At 44.0% G+C, this 26,464-nt stretch overlaps 1 protein-coding gene across 1 annotated transcript in view; it reads left to right on the forward strand.

Moving 5' to 3' along the window:
- The first annotated feature begins 1,177 nt into the window (after positions 1–1,177).
- Positions 1,178–26,464, forward strand: part of SLCO4A1 (solute carrier organic anion transporter family member 4A1) — an 87,582-nt gene continuing 62,295 nt past the window's right edge. The window contains exons 1-2 of the mRNA XM_077460305.1: positions 1,178–1,530; positions 22,620–23,521. Coding sequence (XP_077316431.1) covers positions 22,702–23,521 — 820 coding nt within the window. The 5' untranslated portion in view covers positions 1,178–1,530; positions 22,620–22,701. The remainder of the gene's footprint in view (positions 1,531–22,619; positions 23,522–26,464) is intronic.

Consider the following 26,464-nt stretch of genomic DNA (forward strand, 5'->3'; position numbering starts at 1 on the left):
GTCTGCTCTGTGACTGTGTATAGCTGAATGTGACTAATGCGAGTCCATGGGTCTGGCCTGCGACTGTGTGCAGCTGAATGTGACTGATGCGGGTCCATGGGTCTGTCCTTCAACTGCATGCCGCTGAATGTCCCTAATGCAGGTTTATGGGTCTGGTGGTGCGGTTTTTAAAGGGTTAAATCAGGTGGTAATAAGACGCCATATTGCCTCCTCCCTTCCTGCCACAGACACGGCTGTACACATGACACTGTTGCATAGTGCCCACCCAATGTGCCCATTCTGCTTGGCATGTGGTTGCAGCGCGGAGGTGTTGGGATCAAAGCGAGGAAATAAAAACGACTCCTCACCGTTTGTCAGGTGACCTCTGAAGAGCGATCTGAATGTGGATCAACCTCAGACAGCACCGCTACCGCAAACAGAAAGTGAGAAAGCAAAACACAGAGGCTGGAAAGCGTTACTGAACAACGCATGACAAATGTGCGCAAAACAGGCGAATGACGCATGGTAATGCGATAGGGGCGGTATTGGGCATCCGTGGTGTCTGAAGCTCTGCATACGGATAGCAGGCAGCTGAGCCGAGGTTTTACCGCCTGATCAGCGGCGTGCGCCCGCTCAGGGATGTACACACGCCACACAGAGAAATAAAAACGCCACGATGCATTTGGCGTTCATGAATATCAGAGAATGGCGCGGTGCCACACACATGACAGCGGCACGGCGGTGTGTGGTTCACACACCGCCTCTGAAAAGTGATCCTCCGCCATATCGCTTCTCAAAGCCTTGTTGAAAGAGGCTACCGTCTCCGGCACCATTGCTTGGGTTCCCCATCCCGTCTAAGCGCACAAATGTCAACATTTTAGGCCTATTGTGGTATTTTATATAACAATATTGAATACAACACCACCGCTGGAACGTGTCACCAGAAAACCTAAGCAAAAAATAAAAAAATATTGTCACCAAAAAACAATAAAACTGACCATGTTACCAGTGTTAGTGCTGGCCCAGCTCCACGAGCTGACACCCTGTCACCTTTCCACCTCATCTCCTCCTCAGACGCGCTTCCCGCCCTCACTACCGCATCACGTGACCCCTCCTCCCACTCCGCTACCTGCGCACCTCCCGCTTACTATACCCCCTCCATTGAGGTGGGTGATAAGGGGCGGGGCTGCCTGACGTCACGTCTCTCGCTCTCGCACACAGACGGTTCTCGCTATCTCCTTTTGGGCGCTCGGCCAGCTGTCATGCCGATGAGGGGGGCTCGCCTGACAGTCGGCTCCAGATTAGTCAATAAGCGATAAGGCCAGCGCTTGCCTGACGCTCATTGGCCGGCGAGGACGCCAGTCGATGCTGGGAAAGGAGGAGCCTGACGTGACAATGAAAACGAAGAGACTGGGAGTGGAGGAGAGGCAGAGGTGAGCAGAGGGAGCGGGGAGGACCACCGCCTGCATCATCCTCATCATCATCATCATCATCATCATCATCATCATCATCAGTGCGCAGGGCAGTCAGGGGGACTCCACCACTGTACAGGTATGTCCGTCTACACTACCTATCATCATCACTGTGCTGGGATATCTCCCCTTCTATATGTCTGTCTGCCACATGGTATATATATATATATATAGTGTATACTACATTATTATTACTATTCTCATTCATTACTAAAATCATGTCTGCTGCTGTTCTTTCTTTGGGACTAATCTATCTATCTATCTATCTATCTATCTATCTATCTATCTATATACCACGGTACATATTATTATTATTATACTATTTTTATTAATATTGTCATTGAATAGTAAAGACATGTCATCTGCTGTTCTTCCTTTCTGCCTTCTATACAGTGTGTGTGTGTGTGTGTATATATATATATATAGAAAGAATGTACAGGATTTATACAGTTTGTACAAAGCTTTACAATATAAGGGGAGACAGTACAGCTGCACTACAATTCAATACAAGAGGGTTAGTAGGGTACATATTACTATTGTTATTTTAATTGAATACTAAAATAATGTCATTTTCTGTTCTTCCCCTGTGTCTTCTCCCCCCCCCCCCCTATTTCTCCCTGCCCCCCTCCATCTCTCCCCTCTCCCTCCCTATCTCCCCCCTTCTCTCCCTATCTCCCCCCTTCCCTCCCTATCCCCATTCCTCCCTCTCCCCTCTCGCTTTTTCTATCCATTTCTATCCCCCTCTCTCTATTCCCTCTCACTCTCTCTTCCCCCCTCTACCCCCCCACCTGCTCTCCCATCTCTCTCCCTCACCCTTCCTCTCTCTCTTTCCCCCTCTCTCTTCCCTCTCTACCCCCCCCCCCCATCTCTCCCTCTCTTTTCTCTCTCTCTCTCTCTCTCTCTCTCCATCTCTTTCCCCCCTTTCCCTCTCCTCCCCCCCCCTTTCCCTCTCCTCCTCTCTCCTCCCTTTCTCTCTCCCCCTCTCTCGCTCTCTCTCTCTCCCTCTGTCTATCCCTCCCTCTCTCCACCCCCATCTCTCCCCCCTCTCTCTCCTTCCCCCTTCCTCTCACTCTCCCTCTCTATCTCACCCTCTTCCCTCTCTATCCCCCTCTCTCCTCTCTCTCTCTTCCCTTTCCTTCCTTCTCTCTCTCTCTCTCTCTGCCTCTCTCTATCCCTCCATCTCTCTACCCCTCCCTCTCTCTCCCTATCTACCCCTTCTATCTCTCTTCCCCCTCCTCTCTATTCCCCTCTCTCTCCCCCTCTCTTTCTCCCTCTCCCTGTGCCTCCTCTCTCTTTTTCCCCTCTCCCCCCCTCTCTTTCTCCCTCTCCCTGTGCCTCCTCTCTCTTTTTCCCCTCTCCCCTGCTCTCTTTCCCTCTATCTCCCCCATCTCCCTCTCACCCCCTCCCTCTCTCTCCCTCACTCTGTCCCTCCTCTCCCCCCTCTCTCTCTATATATATATATATATATATATCTCCCCCTCTCTCCCTCTCTCTCTCCCCCTCCATCTCTCTTTTCCATATCTCCCCACTCTCTCCCCCTCACTATTTCTGCCTCTATTGGAATGTGCTTTCACTATCGATTTCAGTGATACCAGTCATCAGGACAAGCAGAGAGGGGGAATCTTTGTAACAAGGAGCAGAGATAGACAATAATAACCTCCCAGGAGTTCTAATCCCTCTCCACTATATCCAAAACAAAAATGTTTGTCTTTAAGCAGATATGAATGCAATCACTAAAATCTCATATGAGCTTTGTAGACATGGCAATGTCATTTTAAAATTTAGATACTTTTAGATTTGAAACTTTTATTCAAATAATTATTGATGATCCTGCCACCAAAGTCTTTATTTAGTCACTTCCTTTTATACGGTGACAACACCTAATTGTGCTCCTGCATTGTAATCCTATCACACAGGCTTCTGATGGGGAATATAAATCACTGCCCAGGAATATCCTATTCAAATGCCCCACAAACTCATGAAAAATGCATCCCAGATTAAAAAAATGTCATCAATGTATCTTAACTAACACTTGACGTGCTGAGAGAAAAGAGCCATAGGATAAATGTGATGTTCCTCCGTGTATCCAACGAACAAGTTCGCAAACAAATGGGCTGCTGAGCTGCCCATGGCTGTAGCACGAATTTGGGCAAACTTTGTTCATTTGAACGAGAAAAGATTACTCTCCAGAACAAACTGTAAACCTTCAATAAGAAATTCATCTGGGGGATTATGGACTATCAGTTTGGATAAGTAATATCTCACCGCCATCAAGCCAGCTTTGTTTGGTATGCTTGTGTACAAGGACGAAATGTCCATGGTCGCCAATTTCCAATTGGCATCAAAGGTGAAGAAACTTCTTAATTTCTCCAAAAAGTCACTCGTGTCTCTGACAGTACGATGATACATTTTTTACCAGGGGCCGAAGATGAAAGTCAATCAACTGGGCCAAGGGCTACATAATCGATCCTGTTCCTGAAACTATCAGCCTAAACTTCAAGGGTGTTGTTGCCTTGTGAACCTTTGGTAGCCCATATATAACGGGCAGTCTAGGATGCTTATCCATCAGCCAAGAGATCCAATCGTTTGAGAGACCAATATTAATAAGGGATGACAGGGCATTGATTGTGCTTTGTGTAGGATCCCTATCAAGTTGTATATAGCTGGCAGTATCTGCTATCATCAGCAGCATGCCATACCTATAGTCTATGTAATTCATTGCCACAACGGCCCCACCTTTGTCGGCGGGTTTAAGGATGAGATTTTTATCGTCCCTCGATGATTTCAAAGCCTTATATTCCACCGGACTCAAGAACTTACTTTTTCATCTTAAATGCTTGGCCCTTAGACCCAGTTACAGTTCCTGCTTGCGTATGGGAAATTTTTTTATCTTCGGTGCCCTTTCAAACTTGAACAATTCTATTCCATAGTTAAAATGATCAAATTTTGCTGTAGGACAAAATGAAAGACCTTTGGATAGAAGGCCTAACTCATCCTCTGTGATGATTCTAGACGACAGGTTGATCACCAAGCTCGTCTGCCTGTTTGTTGACGGCCCCTGCGGGTCTGATAGGTGCTGCAACCTTTTGATGCCCCTCCTGGTTCTTCTTCCTCTCCCACCTTTGGAAAAGGGGAATTGCTGTTCCCAGTACTGGGCACTATGGGGTTACTGTTTACCCCACCCTTCCTGTCGGTTTAAGGATCTTCAGTTGATCGTTCACTATCTGATGAGGTCTGCAGATCAACCCTTCGTGATCTACTAAACGGCGGATAGGTGCATGGTCGTCTTCTCTCTCTTATACCAGTCAACCATGTGTACACCCTTCCATCTTGATAATCTCGATTCAATTGTTTAAACTTCTCCCGTTTGGCTTGCCTTTGTCTTGTGGTATATGCCACAATTTCTTTGTCTCCTGAAATACGTTGGTTTGTTTATCTTTATCTTGCACTGCCAATTCCAAAACTGTTAGCTCCCAGTTCGCCTGACACGCTGCATTTTGATCGATCACTAAAAGCATGTAATTCAAAGAGTTCTGGGTGGATACTTCGCACCATTTATTACAGAAATCACGTTTATGCCACCCAATCGCGGGCCGATAACCCATTGGGATTTTCCTCACTCTGTATCACTCGGATAAAGTCTGTCCATGCTATTCTAGATGAATTTGTTTCTCTCTTAATTGTTTAATCTCTCTGGATCGATCGGTTGCTGTGTCAGTACCAAAAGCCTAACACGATCGTGATATCCGATAGATTCATTCCGTCGGACTTAGTCCGTCGAAAAGTCCGGTCGTGTGTATGCGGCATTAGTGAACCCAAGAGGTTGCTTGCTTGGCACAGGTCCCATTCAGAGAACACTTTTAATTTCTTCAATGAATGCAAAGTGCTCTCTGATTGGACGAGGTGGATATGATGATGTCGCCACCCTGCCTCTTCACCTTGTCCAATCAAATAACGCTTTGTGTTCGTTGAGAAAATGCAAAGTGTTATCTGAATTGCACTTCTTCAAAGAGTGACCTTCTGCGTGTTCACTAAGGTGTAGAGCAGCCTCTTGCCATGGGAATTCTGCAGCAATGATCACTGTAGTACTTGTGTCCACCATAGTTATTTCCAGTTTCCACAGGGATCCCATGGGTATGGCACATGCATACACATATCCATCTAGTACCAGTAAAAAGTGTCCCACCACCTTGAATATATAGGACTCTTACCGGAGCAAGTGAACTCGATGTACATAAAAAGAGTCACATGAGCTTGTATATTGGAGAGCATAGGCCGCCTCTAGGTCTCCATATTTGGTCACCAGAACACCTCATACAATAAAGTAGGATATTCAACCAAAACAAATAGATGGCCAAGTATCCTGCTTTATTGGATGAGGTGGTGGGACACTTTGGCATTTGGAGCATCTGGTTATCAAGATTCTCTCACAATAGTTTTCACCAGTTTGGACTTTTATTCACATTTTTGGGACTATTATCTTTATTCTCATACACTACTTTTATAGTTTGCAGTAATTTTACGAGATTTTAGCATGGCAATTTGGATTTACTTTTTAGCACACAATTTACCCAGTTGTTTTTCAAGCTGCTATAAAACGTGAGTGAAAGTCCAAATTGGTCGAAAACTATTGTGAGAATCTTGATAACCAGATGCTCCAAATGCCAAAGTGTCCCACCACCTCATCCAGTAAAGCAGGATACTTGGCCATCTATTTGTATGTTTTGGTTGAATATCCCACTTTATTGTATGAGGCACTCTGGTGAATATAGTGTATATTGGTTCAAACTGGTACAATATAACTATGCAAAAATATCCATATCTCATTGAGGCTTTAAAAAACTTAAAAAATAGCTGTTTTTTTTTTTTTTTTTTTTAAGCATACTGGCACTAGGAAATTTGGTATGACCATTCATAAACTGAATCAGCTACAGGTAAAGGATAGTATATAAGGAGGTTTTACATTTGTGTGTGTGTGTGTGTGTGTGTGTGTGTGTCTTTTTTTTATTGGTTGAACTATAAAAAAAAAAAAAAAAAAAAAGATTATATAGCTTGAAAGATACATATTTGAGCATACACTTCCTCATCCACCCAACGACAGCAACAAATAAGACCACAACATGACTCACTTTATGTGATGACTTCAAGGTCTCTAGTTTCTATTTCAGTTCAAGAATTGAATGGCAGTGGCTATGGCTGTCACGTAGTACAGGGCCCTTCTACTGAATCACAGTATGTGAGTATGTGAAAGAAAGAAAATGAAGACCACCATATACAACTTATTTGTTTGTGTTTGTATGGTATATTGTCATACACAATTGAATATGGGGGCTTGGCCCACGTGTCGGGTGTCAGGAATACAAGCCTGTCTTCCAAGTGGGCCACCAATGACATGGCAAATGTCGCAACATTCCTTCTTGGGAACAGAGATCAGATTCCAGAGGTAGTACACGTCTTTATAGTATTAATGGCTGGTAAGCTGATTACCACTACTGCATCTCAAACAGATTGTAATGTGGCTTGTGGTCAGGCGGGCTCTTCACCTGCCGTAGCTATTGTGATACTAGGTACTTCAACTGCTGTGGCCTGATCCTTGTCTAGGCCAATCCATTTAGCTCTGATCCTAGATGTTCTGCTAATCTGACTTTGTACTTGTGTGACCTTCTGATACAGATAGTCTTAGCCCTTGTACACACGGGCAGACATTCCGACAACAAAATCCGTCGGATTTTTTCAGACGGATTTTGTCCGAAACTGGTGTTGCATACACACTGTCAGACAAAGTTGTCGGAAAATCCGATTGTTCGTAACGTGATGAAGTTTTTTAGTTACAACGGGACTACGTTCAGGCTAGTAGCCAATAGCTTTGGTCTAGGAATTTGATCTGAACATGCGTGGCACTTTGTCCGATCAGAATTCTCTACAAACAATCGGACAAAGTCCGATCGGATCATGTTGTCGGAAAAATGTTATATCCAGCTCTCAAACTTTGTTGGTCGGACATTCTTTTTTTTATAAATTCTTTATTTTTTCATCTTTTCTTTCCATAGATTTCACATTACATTTCGTTATACATCTACAACTTCTTTAACAGCTATAACAGTCTTATAATATTTCAATCCATACCTCAATTCCACGTCATCCTCCCCCCTCCCTCACCCTTCCCTCCCAGAAAAATAAATAAATATACAAAAAAAAAAAAAAAAAAATGTTTGAATTTTCACTATAATCCCCCCCCTCACTCCCCCCCCCCCCCCCCCCACCACCACCCGCCTGCTCTATCATATTTCGAAATGTTTCACATCATACTTTCTCTATAATTTAGATATGGAGCCCAGATCTTCTGATATTTCTCATCTTGATCTCTCATTGTCATTGTTAAATTTTCCATTTGTTGGATTTCTGCAATTCTCTGAAACCACTGTGCTCTAGCTGGAGGGCTGCTTTTTTTCCACAGAACCGGGATACATGCCCTTGCTGCTATCAATAAATGTCTCAGCAAAGAATTTTTGAATCTTTCTATTGCCATTGGGATGTCCAGCAGCAGAAAAGTTGCCGGTTTATCTCCCAGGTCAATTCCTGTAATCCTTACAATAGTATCGGCTACCATCTCCCAGAACACTCTAATTTTTGGACATTCCCAAAATATATGTAATAGTGTTCCCTCTGCTCCATGACATCTCCAACATGTCTCTGATATCTGGGGGTAAATTTGATGTAACACTTTTGGTGTTCTATACCACCTAGTAAGGATCTTGTATCCCCCTTCTTGATATCTGCTTGCCATCGAGGCCTTTTGATTAAACAACAGCATCTTATCCTTTTGTTCTGGGGAAAACGTAGTCCCTAAATCTCTTTCCCAAGCCTGTAAAAAGGGCAAATCTTGTGAAGTCTCCTGTTCTATTAACATACTATAAAAATAAGACATCAGATGTCTCAGTTCCTCTCCTTTCAAACAGATCTCTTCAAACTCAGTCAATGCCCTTATTTCTACGTATACCTTTGATTTAGATCTAATAAAGGCTTCTAATTGCCTCATTCTGAAAGGGTCTAGTCCTAATGTCATTCCTTTTTCAATATCTTTTTTAGTCATTAACCGATTGCCTACCGAGAAATGACAAATTCTACTCATACCTCTATCTTGTATTGTTTTAAACTTTGGATCTGTCATTCCCGGTAGAAATGCTGGGGTACCAAGGATAGGAAGGAGCGGACTGGGAATTCTTGAAATAGATGTTTTCCTGAATACTCTTTTAGTTATTCGTAATGTCTCACCTAGTATTGGATGTTTTCTCAATCCCATTGGTATTTCTGTATCTGGAATCCACACTAATCCTTCCAATGGGATATCTGTCGCTGCTTGTTCTGTCTGTATCCACGGTTTTTCGTTTTTAAGCCTACACCATTCCACTACTCTAGTTAAGTGTGAAGCCTCCTGGTATTTTATTGGATCTGGAAGTCCTATCCCTCCTTTTCCTTTGGGGAGTACTAAAATATCTCGACGTACTCTTGCTGGTTTCCCAGCCCAGATGAACTTCATAAATCTTGATCTAAGATCCTTAAACAAACTTGAAGGGATCTTAATTGGTATAGTTTGAATTATGTATAACAGTCTGGGCATCACATTCATCTTAATAATATTGGTTCTCCCGAACCATGTAAAAATCTCTTTGTCCCATTTTTGAAGATCACTTTTGATCTGTCTTACCAGTGGGATATAGTTAAGTTCGAACAGTTCATTTAGATTTTTTGACATTTTTGTTCCTAAGTAACTTATATATGAATTCGTCCATCTAAAATCAAATTGCGTGGACACTGCTTGCAACTGAGGCGAATCCATCTCTACTCCCATTGCCTCCGATTTTCCATAGTTTATTCTAAAGTCGGACATTCTGATGGGAAGTCAGATGAAGCCCACACACGGCCGGATTATCCGACAACATGGTCCGATCGGACATTTTCAGTCGGAATGTCCGACCGTGTGTACAAGGGCTAAGATCTACATTTCCTAGGGTAGAACTAGGCAAATTTTGGGCCCAGATAGCCAGTTTTCAGTTGTCATTGGAAGCCCCAGTTAAAGTCCTTGATGTCACCTAAATTGAACTGAATGATACATACATTTGTTCTTTGATTTAGACGTTTCTTCAAAGTCCTGTAACACTAAGTTCAAGGTACCCAAGCTGTGGTGGCCACCATTGATGAGTTAGGTTCATTAAAAGCCTTGCAATTCATAAGGTAAGCGTGCACGTGCCCCCTATACCCCCTATTCACCTTATCAAGAGGTCATGCCACTACCATGCTGGTTTAGATGTACAAGGGTTGGAGAAGTGTCACATTCCTGCATTCCAATATCTAGAAGGTCAGATATCTAATCATTTCTTATTGAACATTTACAGCTGTTTGTTTCACAGATATGCAAAGGTGACTGTCTAGTACAAGGTTTCTCAACCAGGGTTCCTTCAGAGGTAGCCAGAGCCTACCTTAAGCAATGGGAGATTTCTGTCTCCACCACTGAATCACTGACACCAATGATCTTTTTAACGATCTGTAAGGGAGATTCTTCCCAAAGACCACAAATGTAAGAAGCATTCGTTCCACTGATCCTGTAAGCTGTAAATATAATATTTATTGGCAAGGGTTCGCTGAAGGCAAAAAGTTATTTCAAGAGTTCCTCCACGTTAAAAAGGTTGAGAAAGGCTGGTCTAGTAGGATGAATGCTCATTTATACCTGTGTCAGGGCTGTCTTTAATATTGATTGGACCCTGGGCAAATATTTTTTTGGGACCCCCCCCACCCATGCAATTTTCGCTCTCCACCTGCTCTGAGACATACAATAAATAGCAGCTAGACTCAAAATCAGTTTAATGAATCAGATCAGGCAGCTATTGCAATTGGTTGCCAGACGTAACTGTATATCATTACCGCTCACTGACTGCTAGAGTTTACAGCACACATTATGGCTCACTGATTATTTGATAGAGTTTACAGCACATGACTTCTGCTTGTTGATGGATGCTAGAGATTACTGTACATCAATACTGCTCACTGATTGGTTGCTAGAGGTTACTGGACATCCTTACCAATCACTAATTGGTTTATAGAGGTTATTGCACTTTATTACTGCTCACTGATTGATTGGTTGCTAGAGGTTACTGCATATCCTTACCGCTCAATGATTGGTTGCAAGAGGTTAGTGCACATCATTACTGCTCACTAATCGGTTGCTAAAGGTTATAGCACATCAACTGCTCACTGCCTGCATACCATGGGCTGTGGAGGTGAGGGAACTCATCAATAGACAGAAAACTCCTAGGGATCCTAGGACTCCTAGGATGAGTGGCAATGCTGTGGGGGGGGGGGGGGGGGGGGTCATCAGTGGCAATGCTGGGGGGTTGATGGGATTAATTGCAGTGGTGGGATGATGGGATTAGTTAGGAGGCAGCACACTGCGACAAATTCTGTAGATCATGTAGAGCAAAGCTGGAAATCTTTGGCAGATATATAGTGGAGAATTTACAATTACCACCAATGTGAGGATGAATGTGCATTGACCACCATGTAACAGGGATTTTATGCCACCCACCAATATAAAGAGTGATTTCTACACTGACACCAATGTAATAGGACCATTTACACCAACCACCAATGTAAGGGGGAAAATACAATGACCTCCAAATAAGGGGGAATTTGCAATGACAACCACTGTCGAGGAGATTTGCACTGACCACCAATGTAAGATGACACTTCTACACCGACCACCAATAATATGGGGGATTTACACTGACCACCAATGTAAAGGGAGATTTACACTGATCGCCAGTGTATGCACTTACCACCAATGTAAATAGAAATGTACACTGATCACCAATGTAATGGGGGATTTTACATAAACAACCAATAATGGGGGGTTTCTACGCTGGCCACCAAGGTAAGGGGGGATTTACATTAAACACCAATTTAAAGGGGGCCTCTACATGGACCACCAATGTAAGGGAGGATTTAAAACTTACCATAAAAGTTTAGATTTTTTTACAGATTACCAATATAAAGAGGAGTGTAGTGGAGATTTACACTGACCACTAATGTAATAGGGGCATTAACAGTAACCACAGATGTAAGGAGGGATTTACACTGACCACCAATGTAAGGGGGGCCTTCATACTGGCCACTAGTTTGAATAAAAGGATGTAATGAGAAGATTTACACCGACCACCAATGTAACTGAGACATTTAACTTCGTTCACATTTGTGTGTGTCGGGAACGCATACAAAATCACTTTCCTGACACCACAGAAACGTGCTGTCCTTTAGCAGATACACAGCAGTGCCACTAATCGTTAATGACACCCTCACACATTGGCTGAGATGTGCGTATTTACATGCACTAAAATTCATGGTGCTGTGGCACCCATGCTGTGCTGTGGCTTACCTTTGCAGAACAGGCTGATTTTAGGTTTAATGACTGCAGTTGTAGGCAGGACTTTCAAGCATGCCCCTTTACCTCCCCAGTAGGCAGTATTCAGCAGAGGTGATGGTGGATATGACCTCAGGGGAGCATGATATACATATGAATGCTGCCTCTGTTTACATGTCAATGCAGCTGATCCGCGGCTATTTACATATTAATGCTGCTTTTGTTTATATATCAACACCGGTTATTTACATGTAAACACGGGGTCTGCATGTGAGTCATCTGTACACAACAATAGGGCAGAGCTGGGAAGCATTAGTAACAGAACTTTACACTGAGATATCGGGACTAAAACTTCAAGGTAATTTAAACTGGTATAGTTGGCAAGTATGAGGCAGCTGCTTTGGGCCCCACAACAATGATGGGGCCCAGGGCAGCTGCCCCTTTTGCCTTGCCTTTAAGATGGCCCTGACCTGTGTATACGATGGGATCTTCACACAGTCTTGTGAAAAAGTGAATACAGAAAGAGCTATAGAGCTTTAACACAGTCAGCGGAATACATTTTTCTGTAGGTTGTGCCTGCTCAGACATGGATGTGATGTAGGTCAGTGGTTCTCAACCTCAGTTCTCAAGATACCCCCAACATATGAGACTAGCATGCAAAAAAAACCCCCAAAAAAGGACGATCATTCGTCTAAAAATCTGTTCGTGTGTACCAGGCATTAAGCTCTTTGCTTGTAGGCAGAGGTTTTAGTGTACACTCAGAGGCGTGCCAATTACAGTCAATAGTTGTGCTGAATATGTTCAAGGTGCTAGTCATGCTGGGATGATTATGTCTCGCTGACTGTGTATTAGAAGAAGGCAATAAGAGCATAGCTGTTAGGGAATGACCTATGTTCCTTCATACTCAAGAGTTGCCAATTATGTTTTCTGCTAAGCAGAATTTAAATCTAAATTGGTCAAGTGACAGGCCCCCACTGTTCTAGAACCATAACCTTTCATGAGAAGAAATGCCTTTAGGGTCCCCATGCTCCCACCGTGTACATGTGGAAGAATTAAAAAAAATTGTAATTGTGTGGTCATTCCTTCTGTGTACTGGCAGCTAGGCTGGCATAGCATTCTTGATACTAGGATGCAGGTGGGCAGGCTGCACAGCGTCATTGGTTTTTATGATGCAGGTAGCTGCCCGTGGTGTCAACATACACAGGGCTGAACATTCACTGCATACTGGACACTTTGGCCTCAGAGCTGACTCCCACCGCGTCTCCATGAATGTTTCCTAAAACAACCACCCCAGTTGGTTCCATGGGTGTCATGGGCTGGTGTTCTGCCAAAAACTGTCCCCCCCATCGGATAGTGTCCACCCCATACTGCGCAGGCACATCGCTTGCACAGTACGGAGGACAAGGAGACTCCGAAAGTCTCCGAAGATGAACGGCGCCTGCGCTCTGAGTCCAGGTTGAAGCCCCACCATCCAAGTGGATATAGAGTTAGAATAAAAAATTGGCGAGCGAAGCAAGGCCGTGCCCGAAACGTGGCGAGTGAAGCGAGCCCCCGAGGGGCCCTGTCACTAAGTGCTACCGTATGTCCACTTGGATGGTGGGACTTGAACCTGGACTCAGTGCGCAGGCGCCATTCATCTGTGGAGACTTTCGGCTTCTTCTTTTCTTCCGTACTGCGCAAGCGCAGTACAGGGCGGACACTATCCGACGGGGGGCAGTATTCGACACATCACGGGCTCCCTATGTTTTAAGATACGCAAGCTGGTGATTAAAGTAATGAACAGAATAAGCCTGCATTAGGCTCAGTTCATAAAATGCAAGATTAAAGTGCATAAATACTCACTTTGGCTCCAGCAACGCAGTGTCCTTCCACATCTCTGGCTTCCTCTGGGTGCGGGGTCTTCAGCTGTTTTGACCAGCACAGGATGACCTAACGCATGTGCACGGGATTTTCTTAATCCCATCACCAAACCATGCGAAGAATGTACACTTAGACCCCATAAGCACGATTCGATTTTCTGCAGATTTTTGTCTTCAGATTTACCAAAATCATGTAGTACAAGGGCCTGCCTGATTGCGTAGAAACTTATGCCGCATACACACAATCGGAAATTCGGCCAGCAAAATAGAGCTTTTGGTCGGAAAATGCAACCGTGTGTATGTACCATTGGAATTTTTGCTGGCCGAATTCCAGCCAGCAAAAGATTGAGAGCATGTTCTCAATTTTTCGGTCGGAAACAGTTCAAATCGGAAATTCCGATTGTCTGTAGCAATTCCGATGCGCAAAATTCCTACACATGCTCGGAAACAATTCGACGCATGCTCGGAAGCATTGAACTTCATTTTCTCGGCTCGGCGTAGTGTTGTACGTCACCACGTTCTTGGCGGATCAAAAAGTTCAGCAAACTTTTATGTGACCGTGCTTGAGCGAAATTCCGTTGGAAAAACCATCCAAGATTTTTCTGACGGAAAATCCGCTCGTGTGTACGCGGCATTAAGGTTTGACCCCCATATTATATGGTTTTGGTAAATCTGAAGACAAAAATCTACAGAAAATCTAATAGTGTGTATGGGGTCTTACCTGTTTGCAACTTTTAACTTTTTAACTTCAGTAGCGGTTTAGATATCGTTTTAGCCGCGTGGCTGTAATTTTCAAATCTCATTTGAATCAACGGAAAATAAATGACACTTTTTTGAAAATATCCTTATCTGGGTGTGTTAGTTTTGTGATTGGAGCCTATTATATATTATATGTAAAAGTCCAAGTATCGTTATCTGCATCTCCTTATCGTCCTTATCTCCTTATATAAGTATCTCCTTATCTGAATGCTTGTTTTAGATCAAAAGTGAAAGTGCTACAGCTAGAACTACCAAACTCAATAAATCATTATTGCTCTTTGCACTGCCTTATTTAAAGTGGTTGTAAAGTGACTACTGAGAAATCCTGTAAGCTCCTCTTTTACAGTAATATTTACTGTGCAGTATCTGTTTTTTTGTTTTGTTTTGTTTTTTATTCCACAAAATACCTTATTTAACAGCACCACATTCCCCGGCTACAGCAGGGGGGGGGGGGGGGGGGCTGAGATTCCCCGCTGACGTCAGCCGGAAGGAGAGGAGGAGAGTGGTGGGAGGTCACGTGAGCGCCCAGCAGCACTGTAAATAAGGTATTTTGCGGAATAATTTTTTAAAAACACAGATACTGCACATTAGAGCTGCACGATTCTGGAAAAAAATGAGAATCACAATTTTATTGCTTAGAATAGAATTCTCGGCGTAACATCATCTTTCAGATTATAGAAAAAAATTGGACTAAATGTACTGTTTTTTTTTTTTTTTTAATTCATTGTAATGTATTTTTTCCCCAAAAATTGCATTTGAAAGACCACTGTGCAAATACAGTGTGACATAAAAAAATGTGCTAAAAAACATATATAAATATATATGTATGTTTGGAGGTTCTAAGTAATTTTCTAGCAAAAAATACAGATTTTTAACTTGTAAGCACCAAGTGTCAGAAAAAGGCCTGGTTTTCTAAACCTTCCTTTGCACGCCTTACGCCTGCGTGCGCCGTTTAGGAGATATTTACTGTATACTGCACTGATGATGTCATCAGCGCATGCGCTGTGAAGCAACGGCCTCCCTCTACCGTTTCTTCATGAGCGAGTGCCGTGCCTGGCGACACCCGCATGCATGCACGGGAGTGACGTCACGCTGCTCGGGCTAGTCACAGAGCCAGGAGTCTGTGGCCCCTCCCCCAAAAGGAAGAGGGATGAAGATGGATGTGGGGACAGCGTGGGCTTCGTTTGCAGGTAAGTGTCATGCTAGCACATTATGCTTTTACTTTGCAGGATAAAAGAAAGGAAGTAAAACCCATCAGGGTTTACTTCCTCTTTAAGTGGTTAAACTAACCTCATTTACAGACTGAAGTTCATCCTTTTAATCTAAAAGAACTAAATGTTCAAATGTTTGTAGTCACCTCTCAGCGCTAAACATTTGCCGCAGGCTATTTTTTTATTTTTTTATTCAAAATTGCCTGGCGCATCCAAGGTAAGGGGAGACTAAACAAAAAAACGTGCAGTCAGCCACCAACATACAGAAAAGGAATAAGGGTCCTTTGATTGACTGAGCAATTGGATGATATGCAGGGATTGCCTAACCTCTGATTGAATTTTAAGTGGCTCATCATATCCCGGTTTGAGGGTAAATACCATGTATCCTCTGATATAGTTGGGTTTCCTTTGCTGTATGTTGGTGGCTGACTAGACATTTTTTTCTTTGGTTTCCCCTTTAGCTCGGATGTGCCAGACAATTTTGAGCATAGGTGTGGAGCTATACTCTATGGAATGAAGCCCTGAGGAAGCGGCCTTTGCTCCGAGAAACATGTTGGCAAGCTCCATACAACACTCATTTGACATTATGCTGTGACAAGTTTTTATATTATACCATTTGATGTTTTGTTACACATGTGGTCATTTTATAGATGTGGGGGACTCTTTGTTAGCCCCCTTTATGTATTAGGCAATGTATCTTCTATGTATGTTTCAATAAATGTTTGTTTTTAAGAATGTATGTGCATGCTATATCATGAGGGATTCACCACTTAAATGCCCATTTCCTTACATTCTCTACTGTTTCCTTGTCAGACTGACATACACACGGGCATAATGTGGACCGGTTTATTTGGAACCGGCAAATGTCTCCCGTAGAGCTGCACAATTAATCGCCAAGAATCGTAATCGCGATCTTGATTAAAGTGTTTCAAAATTCTTTCTATGCAAAGAATTCTCTCTGCTCTTCTGAAGCCACAGCCCTCAAAAGAAAGGAAGAGAAAAACTGGGCAGTCTGCCAAGAATCAAAACATTCTTTATCAGTTGAACTTAAGTATAAACATTGTAACAATTTGTCAATGGAATAGACTGTGTGTATGTGAAAAAAGTTCAACCACTTAAACACTAAACCTTTTTCTGACATTTGTTGGTTTCAAGTTAAAATCATTTTTTTTTTTTTTTGCTAGAAAATTACTTAGAACCCCCAAACATTAATCCATTTTTTTAGTAGACACCCTAGAGAATAAAATGGTGGTTTTTGTAATATTTTATTTCACACTGTATTTGTGCAGTGGTCTTTCAAATGCAATTTCTTTGGAAAAAAATTCTTTAATGAATTAAAAAATAATAATAAATAACCAGAAAAGGTAACCACCCTTTTTTTTGTATAATGTGAAAGATTTTACGTCGCAAGAATCGTAATCTTTTTATTCTAAGCAAAAAAAAAAAAAACGTTATTCTCATTTTATCCAGAATTGTACAGCTCTAGTCTCCCGACATTATGCCCGTGTGTATGGGGTTTAATCAGGCATCAGCAGCCATGATTACCGTGATCAGCACACTAAGGGGGACGCAGAAACAAGGCAGGATCAAGCAGGTTTTTTTAGAACATAGAGAGGGACAAATGACATTTTTTAAATGATGAAGTCAGCAATGGTAGGCTTTCCTTTTAAACACAACATTTTCACATTTCATTGGCATGTCCCTTTAAATACAGCTGCAAGAATAACATGATAGGGCAAGGCTCAGCATCTGACTCTCTCCATGCAGTCGTACGTTGGGTGCAGCACTGTGATGTCTGCTTAATGCAGAATTATTGTGTCCCTCCCCCCCATCCGTACTGTCTGCAGATATGGGATTCTCTCTGTCCCTTTCTCAGCTGCTGATGCACATTAAAATAATTTGCTGTGACGGGTGGACGTGCCATGGGATTTCGACCTGCTGAAGAACTGTTCCCAGGCTGCCATTCAGTGTACGGTCATGCTAGACAGCCTCTGCCTGTAAGGGTAAGCCGCATTGTTTGAGGTTACTGTCGGTCAGACTCCTGCCTTCGCTTTCCCGTCTCTCCTGCTCTGCGCTTTTGCCTTGATACTTGGGAAATAGGAAATTTCATTCCTGTAAAATGCATGTGCTTTTCTGTGATGTAATCACAATGACGGGATTTATTATTTTGCTAGAAAAAGAAAGCAGGTTGATGGTTAAAAATGAAACGTAGGCTCACAAAGGAAGGCAGTCATCATGAAGCTAGGGGAAACATGATGGGGGGGAATGAGCCCAGCCACAAAAGTCCCATATAAGCTTTATGATGTCATTTTAGAAGTCATTTTGCAATGCTTTTAAAACTTTTATGAAATGAATACCTGGTGATCCTGCCATGAAGGGCTTTGTTCAGGCACTTCCTGTTAGTGGGTGGCAACATCCTGTCCCCGCTTCCCAGTTGGTCTAATGAGTTGTCACCCTTTCATATGGGCTTCTGATGGGGACCATAAATGGACATTACAACGCACATTATGCAGCCATAGGGGGGTTATTTACTAATGTGCGTTGTAATGTCCATTTTTGGTCCCCATCAGAAGCCCATATGAAAGGGTGACAATGGTGACAGCAGTAGACTATTGGGGGTTATTTATTTGCACTTGCAGTGCAAAGTGGATTTGCCTTTAGTAAATAACCCCCAATAGTCTACTGCTGTCACCATCAGGAAAAAAAAAACACACCCAGAGAAATGCCATTCAGCCATCGCATGAGTGCATGTAGACAGAAAGAGGCTGAAGGAGATCAGCAGTACTGGGCTGCAACAAAGGATAATAAAAGACAAAAACAGTATTTTACTACAAAAACATTTAATTGTTCATGATAGGGGGTATAAGTTATAGCATTGGGGGTTATTTACTAAAGGAAAATCCACTTTGCACTGCAAGTGCACTTGGAAGTGCAGTCGCTCTAAATCTAAGGGGTAGATCTGAAATGAAGGGAAGCTCTGCTGATTTTATCATCCAATCATGTGCAAGCTAAAATGCTGTTTTTTTATTTCCCTTGCATGTCCCCCTCGGATCTACAGCGACTGCACTTCCAGTGCAAGGTGATCCTTTAGTAAATAACCCCCATTGCCTTGCTCTTTAAAGTAGTGTGGGAATACAAAAAAAAAAAAAAAACATATAGGGGGGTTATTTATGAAAGGTAAATCAATTTTGCACTACAAGTGCACTTGAAATTGCACTGAAAGTGCACTTGGAAGTTAAGTCGCTGTAGATCCGAGGGGGATATGCAAGGAGAATAAAAAACAGCATTTTAGTTTGTATGTGATTGGATGATAAAATCAGCAGAGCTTCCCCTCATTTCCGATCTACCCCTCAGATTTACAGAGACTGCACTTCCAAGTGCACTTTCAGTACAATTTCAAGCGCACTTTGCACTTGTAGTGCAAAGTGGATTTGCCTTTCGTAAATAACCCCCATATACTCATCTCCCTGCTGCGGCATCAGTGTGAAGCCCTGCCGATTCTAAGCCCAAGTACTGAGAGATGATATAATTGTTCGGTTCTCAGTCTGCTCTGAGCAGAGAGCAGTGACTATCAGTCACCACTATGTGCTCTGCCCCTCCAGTGCTCACTGGAGCACCGTGCTGGGGAGGGGGAAAGAGCAGCTGGTTCAGGATCTCAGCGGCGCTCCGAGAGGCTGAGCCAGCTGCCGATCTGGCATCTGGGTGGATCTCAACATTATTGTCAGGATCCTTCCAGAGCCTGGTGTGGCTCTATGACACCAGTCAACAAGAGGCTTTATCCCGCTGGCGGCTGATTCTGGGTTACAGGAGAGCACAAACAAGTTCACTCTTGGGACCCACACAAGAGGAGCATGGCCAAAAAAGCTTAGGTCATACTTCTCTTTTACCAAAATGTTATGGTTTCCTGGTCACATCAGTTGTGTGGTCTCTGCTTTAGTGGAAGACCTTGGGGGTTATTTACGAAAGGTAAATCCACTTTGCACTGAAAGTGCACTTGGAAGTGCAGTCACTCTAAATCTAAGGGGTAGCTCTGAAATGAGGGGAAGCTCTGCTGATTTTATCATCCAAGCATGTGCAAGATAAAATGCTGTTTTTTATTTTCCTTGCATGTCCCCCTCGGATCTACAGCGACTGCACTTCCACGTGCACTTTCAGTGCAATGTCAAGTGCACTTGCAGTGCAAAGTGGATTTTCCTTTAGTAAATAACCCCCCTTGACATCAACATACTTCTCAAGCAGAGACACCCTTTTTGTCTCATCAAGAGACTGAGGGGGTTATTTACGAAAGGCAAATCTAATTTGCACTACAAGTGCAAAGTGCACTTAAAGTGCACTTGGAAGTGCAGTCACTCTAAATCTAAGGGGTAGCTCTGAAATGAGGGGAAGCTCTGCTGATTTTATCATCCAATCATGTGTAAGCTAAAATGCTGTTTTTTTTTTCCTTGCATGTCCCCCTCGGATCTACAGCGACTTTACTTCCAAGTGTACTTTGCACTTGTAGTTTGCACTTTTAGTGCAAAGTGGATTTGCCTTTTCGTAAATAACCCCCTGAGTAAGCTACTCTTGCTCTTTGTAAGTATTGACATCCTCTGTGTCAGCAGCAGACTGGCACCTGGTCCCAGCAGAGACCACAAATGGGTCGCAGTGTGGGGGTCTTGGGTGGTCAGTTACAGGAGATTCGATTTTTATTGCACATCATATTTAGGACTGCACTGTGTTTTTGAAGCTTCCCTTTAGTCCCCATTCACACCTTAGCGTTTTGTAGCTTGAAGCCTGAAGCTACAAAACGCTGGAGGGGAAAAAATCCATTATTCTCAATGGAGATGATTCACATCTCCACTCCATGTCGCCTGAAGCCCTACGCCTGAAGCTCAAACAAGTTCCGGACCCTTTTTTGTCGCTCGAATCGGGCAGATTCGGGCATTTTTCTTCTTTTTACATTGGTGACCTTTTGCCCTGCACAAAATCGCGGCAAAACGCCGTTAAAAACGATGCAAAATCGCGGTAAAAAAAGCCACAAAAAGCACGGTAAATTCACGCGATTTTCTGCCTGAAAACGCAACACTCAGGTGCGAATGCAGCCTTGGGGCTGAGCAGGGTTTGTCACAAGAGCAGAACTGGAAGGGTTCCAACACTGGAGTACAGGGAAACATTGAACAGCCAAGCAATGTGTTGACTACTCTCTATTCCAGTGATTCTCAACCAGGGTTCCTCCAGAGGTTGCTAGGGGTACCTTCAGCATTGGGCAATTTTTGCCTCTCGGATAAGTTCCCACTCACACTATTGATCTTTTTAGCTATCTGTAAGGAGGTAATTCTTCCCAATGATCACAAGTGTAAGGACCATTCTTCCCACTGACCATTGTACGCATTGTAAAAAATGGTATCGGTGCATCCCTAGCCAAAATACATCCCTGGGAATTACAGACCAGTTAGCCCAACATCAATAGTATGTAAACTCATGAAGGGGACGATAAGGGACTATGTAAAAGATTTTAGTAATGAGAACGGTATCATTAGCAGTAATCAGCATGGATTCATGAAGAATCGTTCTTGCCAAGCCAATCTACTAACCTTCTATGAGGTGGTGAGTTGCCATCTAGATAAAGGAAGGCCCGTAGACGTGGTGTATCTGGATTTTGCAAAAGCATTTGACACAGTTCCCCATAAACGTTTACTGTGCAAAGTGAGGTCCGTTGGCATGGACCATAGGGTGAGTACGTGGATTGAAAACTGGCTACAAGGCGGGTTCAGAGGGTGGTGATAAATGGGGAACACTCAGAATGGTCAGGGGTGGGTAGTGGGGTCCCCCAGGGTTCTGTGCTGGGACCAATCCTATTTAATTTGTTCATAAACGACCTGAAGGATGGTGTAACCAGTTCAATCTCTGTATTTGCGGACGACACTAAGCTAAGTAGGGCAATAATTTCTCTGCAGTATGTGGAAACCTTGCAAGAAGATCTGAACAAATTAATGGGGTGGGCAACTACGTGGCAAATGAGGTTTAAAGTAGAAAATTTTAAAATAATGCATTTTGGTGGCAAAAATGTGAATGCAATCTATACACTGGGGGGAGAACCTCTGGGGGAATCTAGGATGGAAAAGGACCTGGGGGTCTTAGTAGATGATAGGCTCAGCAATGGCATGCAATCCCAAGCTGCTGCTAACAAAGCAAACAGACTATTGGCATGCATTAAAAAGGGGATTGACTCCAGGGATAAAGTGATAATTCTCCTGCTCTATAAGACTCTGGTCCAGCCGCACCTGGAGTATCCTGTCCAGTTCTGGGCACCAGTCCTCAGGAAGGATGTACTTTCAATGGAGTGAGTACAAAGAAGGGCAACAAAGCTAATAAAGGGTCTGGAGGATATTGGTTATGAGGAAAGGTTGCGAGCACCCAACTTATTCTCTCTGGAGAAGAGACGCTTGAGAGGGGATACGATTTCAATTTACAAATACCGTACTGGTGACCCCACAATAGGGATAAAACTTTTTTGCGGAAGGGAGTTTAATAAGACACGTGGCCACTCACTAAAATGAGAAGACAAGTGGTTTAACCTTAAACTGCGTAGAGGGTTCTTTACTGTAAGGATGTGGAATTCCCTTCCACAGGCGGTGGTCTCAGCGGGGGGGGCATCGATAGTTTCAAAAAACTTTTAGATAAGCACCTGAACCACCGCAACATACAGGGATATACAATGTGAACTATAATCACACACATAGGTTGGCCTTGATGGACTCACCTACTATGTAACGATGTAACTATGCTGAGCAGATGTGCGGACTAAAGCAGCCACGTTTCCTCAGTGTGTATCTAGAAAGATGTTCACTCACTTACATTGCAAAAGTTCCAATATATTACACATTACTGCTGCTTATTCCTGCGGTGGCATAACATTGACTGTTTTTTTATTTGTCTTGTACAGGGACATTTGTTCTTCTTGGGTCCACAGAACTTTTCCAACCCCAAGGAAACTGAAGCCACCACTCCATCCATTGTCCTGTGAAATGCCCCATCATCTATCCCCGGAAAGTTCTTTCAATTCCAAACAAGAGCTACTCTCCTTTGTCGAACCCTCCCGAAGCGTCAGCGAATACAGCTTGGCCAGTCCGGATGGCGGTGAACAAGCGGACGCCCTGCTCTCGAAGACACCGCTGCATTCCAATGCAGACAGGACTCCGGATTCCTACGATGAAAGTCTGTATGACGAAACCTGTGCTAAGAGAGCACTCTATGGGGACGATCCTTGTGAAATTAACTTTATACCTTCCGAAAGTGAGAACTTGTGTGGGTGGGGTGCTTTCAAGCCCTCCTTCTTGCAAGTGTTCAACACATCTAAAGGGGTGCTCTTTTTCCTCTGCATAGCCTCCTTTCTCCAGGGCATGGTGGTCAATGGTTTCATCAACACTGTTATCACCTCTATAGAACGGAGGTTTGACCTGCACAGCTATCATAGCGGACTGATCGCCAGCTCCTATGACATAGCAGCATGCGTGTGCTTGACATTTGTTAGCTACTTTGGGGGGAATGGTCACAAGCCTCGCTGGTTGGGCTGGGGAGTATTAATAATGGGCATTGGTTCCTTAGTCTTTGCTTTGCCGCACTTCAGCACTGGAGAATACGAGGTGAACTTTGCTGAAGATACGGGACTGTGCCCTTCCAATCACACTTATGGGGTCTCTCAACATACCTCCAGGCTGTCCTACTACCGCTATGTCTTCATGTTGGGACAGTTCCTTCATGGGATTGGAGCTACACCACTCTACACACTGGGAGTCACTTATCTAGATGAGAACGTCAAGTCAAGCTATTCCCCAGTGTATATTGGTGAGTATAGGTTGTTTGTGTGTTATGATGAGTAGTCTTTTAATGCTGTAGCCTTCCACGGCATTGCTTTTGCCAGTTGTCTAAGCTATTTCCAATAATTAGCTAAAAAGTATACATGCATAATGTATGCAAGTGCTCAATCATTAACAAAGATGTGCCTTTGGCTGTGCTTCAGTGTCTGTGCATTTCTTTCACAAAGAAGCTTACACCAGTATATTTACTTACTTATGTTATAAAAGGAAATATGTCATTGCTTCTTATGAAAATACTACTAATATACCTGGCAGCTATACTGATCCCATGGCTTCAAGTGATGCCGAACAATTGAAGCCATTGGGTCAGCATAACAGCCAGGCAACTAGGAAGACATCAGTAACTGCCCCCTTGTTTTAGGTTTATTTTAAGCTACTGTCACTTTTTTTTTTTTTTAGGCCGGGTTCACACTGGAACCGGCTGTGGATCGCACAGGAGCGCTGTGCATCCCTATTCCCCGTTTTAGGGGCGAATCAGGGCCTGACTTGAGCCCGGAAAAGACGCACAGCGTTTCTGTGCAGTGCGCTCCGCAGCTGCAACGGAGATATGTGAACCGGCTCCATAGGGACTCATAGTCACATTCTCCTGCTATGTGAATTGGATGCGTGGAAACCCGCATCTAATTCGTATAGGTGTGAACCCGGCCTTAATAGCTCAATAAAATCCCTCTCTTCAAAGTAAAGTGTTAATACTTACCCATAGGCGTGCGCAGGGGGTGTGCCCGGGCACACCTTAATCACTCGGTGTGCGGTGCCAACTTCCCACTACTGCCTGGACTTTCCCCCCCGTGTTGCCCCCACACATTGCTGCTGGCTTCCCTCCTCTTCTCTCCTCGTCCCTCGGCTGCTGTTTCAGGATGGAGAGTGTGGGGGGGGGGGGGAAGCTAGTCAACATGACATTTACTCAACCCCTTTCCCATTTCGAAATGAATACCGGGAACACACTCATTTACTGTGTTCATTCATAACAATCTCATTTTTCATTCATTCATTATCCAGTGCAGCTGAGGCTGAAGAGAAAGGCATGTGTGTTTGAGCTCTGGGGTGCAAACCTAATGCAATAAGCTGGGCAAACCTATGTTTCGCCTAGGGACGATTCAGTTCGCATTGTGCGCTATACAAGTACTTCATTCATTCATTCATTCATTCATGTACTTACCCTGAAGCCACCGTGCTGCTGATCTCCACTGCCTCCATGATCTCCACTGGCTGAAACATCTTCAGCATCTGGCACACATCCAGGTGTGTTGTATGCTTGGTCCCCTCCTGCACTTTGTGGTTCCTTCTCCCGACCCCTGTGCCCTATATCTTCTCCGCTCAGGATAACGATGAGCTCAGGCGTGTTATGTTCACATTTTTTTTATAAATCTCTCTCTCTCCCTCTATTTCTCTCTCTTTCTCCCTCTCTCTCTCGTTCTCCCTCTCTCCATCCCTCTCTCTCTCTCTCCCTCTCCATCCCTCTCCATCCCTCTCTCTCTCTCTCTCTCTCCCTCTCCTTCTCACTCTCTCTCCCTCCCTGTCCCTCTCTCTGCTCCTCCCTCTCCCTCCTTCTCCCCCTCACTCTCCCTCACTCCGTCTCCCTCTCCCTCCCTCTCTCTCTCTCTCTCTCTCGTTCTCCCTCTCTCCCTCCCTGTCCCTTTCTCTGCTCCTCCCTCCCCCTTTCTCTCTCTCTCTCCGTCTCCCTCCCCCTCTCCCTCCCTCTCTCCCTCACTCTCCCCCCTTTCTCTCCCTCCCCTCTATCCCTCTCCCCCCTCCCTCCCCCTCTCTCCCCCTCTAGCTTCCTCCCCCTCTCTCCCTCCTCCCCTCTCTCTCCCTCTCTTGCTCCCTCTGTCTCTATTGCTCTCCATTTCCCTCTATCTTCCTCTCCCTCCCTCCCTCTATTTCCCCCATCTCTCTCTATCTCTCTATTTCCCCATATCTCTCTCTCTCTCTATTTCCCCCATCTCTCTCTCTCTCCCTTTCTCTCTCTCTCTATTTCCCCCCCCCCTCTCTCTCTCTCTCTCTCTCTCTATCAAAAGGAAAGGAACCATGTTTCGGTTTGATGTGCCCCCCCCCCCCCCAAAGCTCGAGCGTGTTGTGTTTTTTATGCTGTTAATATATCCATCTTCTTTAGCCTGACAAATCCCGCCACTGCCAATCACAGGCACTGTGACATTTCCCCGATCTCTGCACCTGCAGTCCGCAGATGCAGAGATCGGGAACAGTCAGTGCCTGTGATTGGCTCTTCGCGCTGTCAGCTTCATAGAGGCTCGGGCACATAGACTTGTCAACACGCCCAGCCACACGCCCCGGCTCATACTAAGAATGAGCGCGGCGCTCGGGATTTGTCACGCTAAAGAAGATGGATATATTAACAGCATAAAAAACATAACACGCTCGAGCTTTGGGGGGCCACAGATTATATATATATATGTGTGTGTGTGTGTGAATTCCAAGTGGGGGCCACATCAAATCGAAACGCGTACTTTGGACATGCCTGGGCTAGAGGAAGCAACCAGAACATGAAGAGGGGGACCAGGCATCCGATACACAAAAAAGTGTGCCAGATGCTGAAGAGGTTTCAGCCTGTTTAGAGTCACTATACACAGAGCCATCGTGCTCCATAACAGTTTAAAGACCACATACTCTAGAAGTGACCACATTACTTCCTGAAGGAACTTACAATCTAGAGTCCTTACTATAGTCTTATTCCAGCTACAAAAACTCATCAATTTTGCATCTTGAATTGTGATCTTCAAATTTTTGGATGTATTGGCAGATATTTTTCTCAGTGAAGCTACACTCATAGGGGTGCATTTACTAAAGACAAATAGACTGTGCACTTTGCAAGTGCAGTTGCTCCAGAGCTTAGTGAATGAGGTGAAGCGTCTCTTTGCGAAAAATACCCAATCACATGCAAAGAAAATAGCAT

Source organism: Lithobates pipiens, unplaced genomic scaffold (assembly GCF_037356315.1).
Source record: "Lithobates pipiens isolate NorthernLeopardFrog02 unplaced genomic scaffold, aLitPip1_a1.2 Scaffold_28, whole genome shotgun sequence".
Taxonomy (NCBI): Eukaryota; Metazoa; Chordata; class Amphibia; order Anura; family Ranidae; genus Lithobates; species Lithobates pipiens.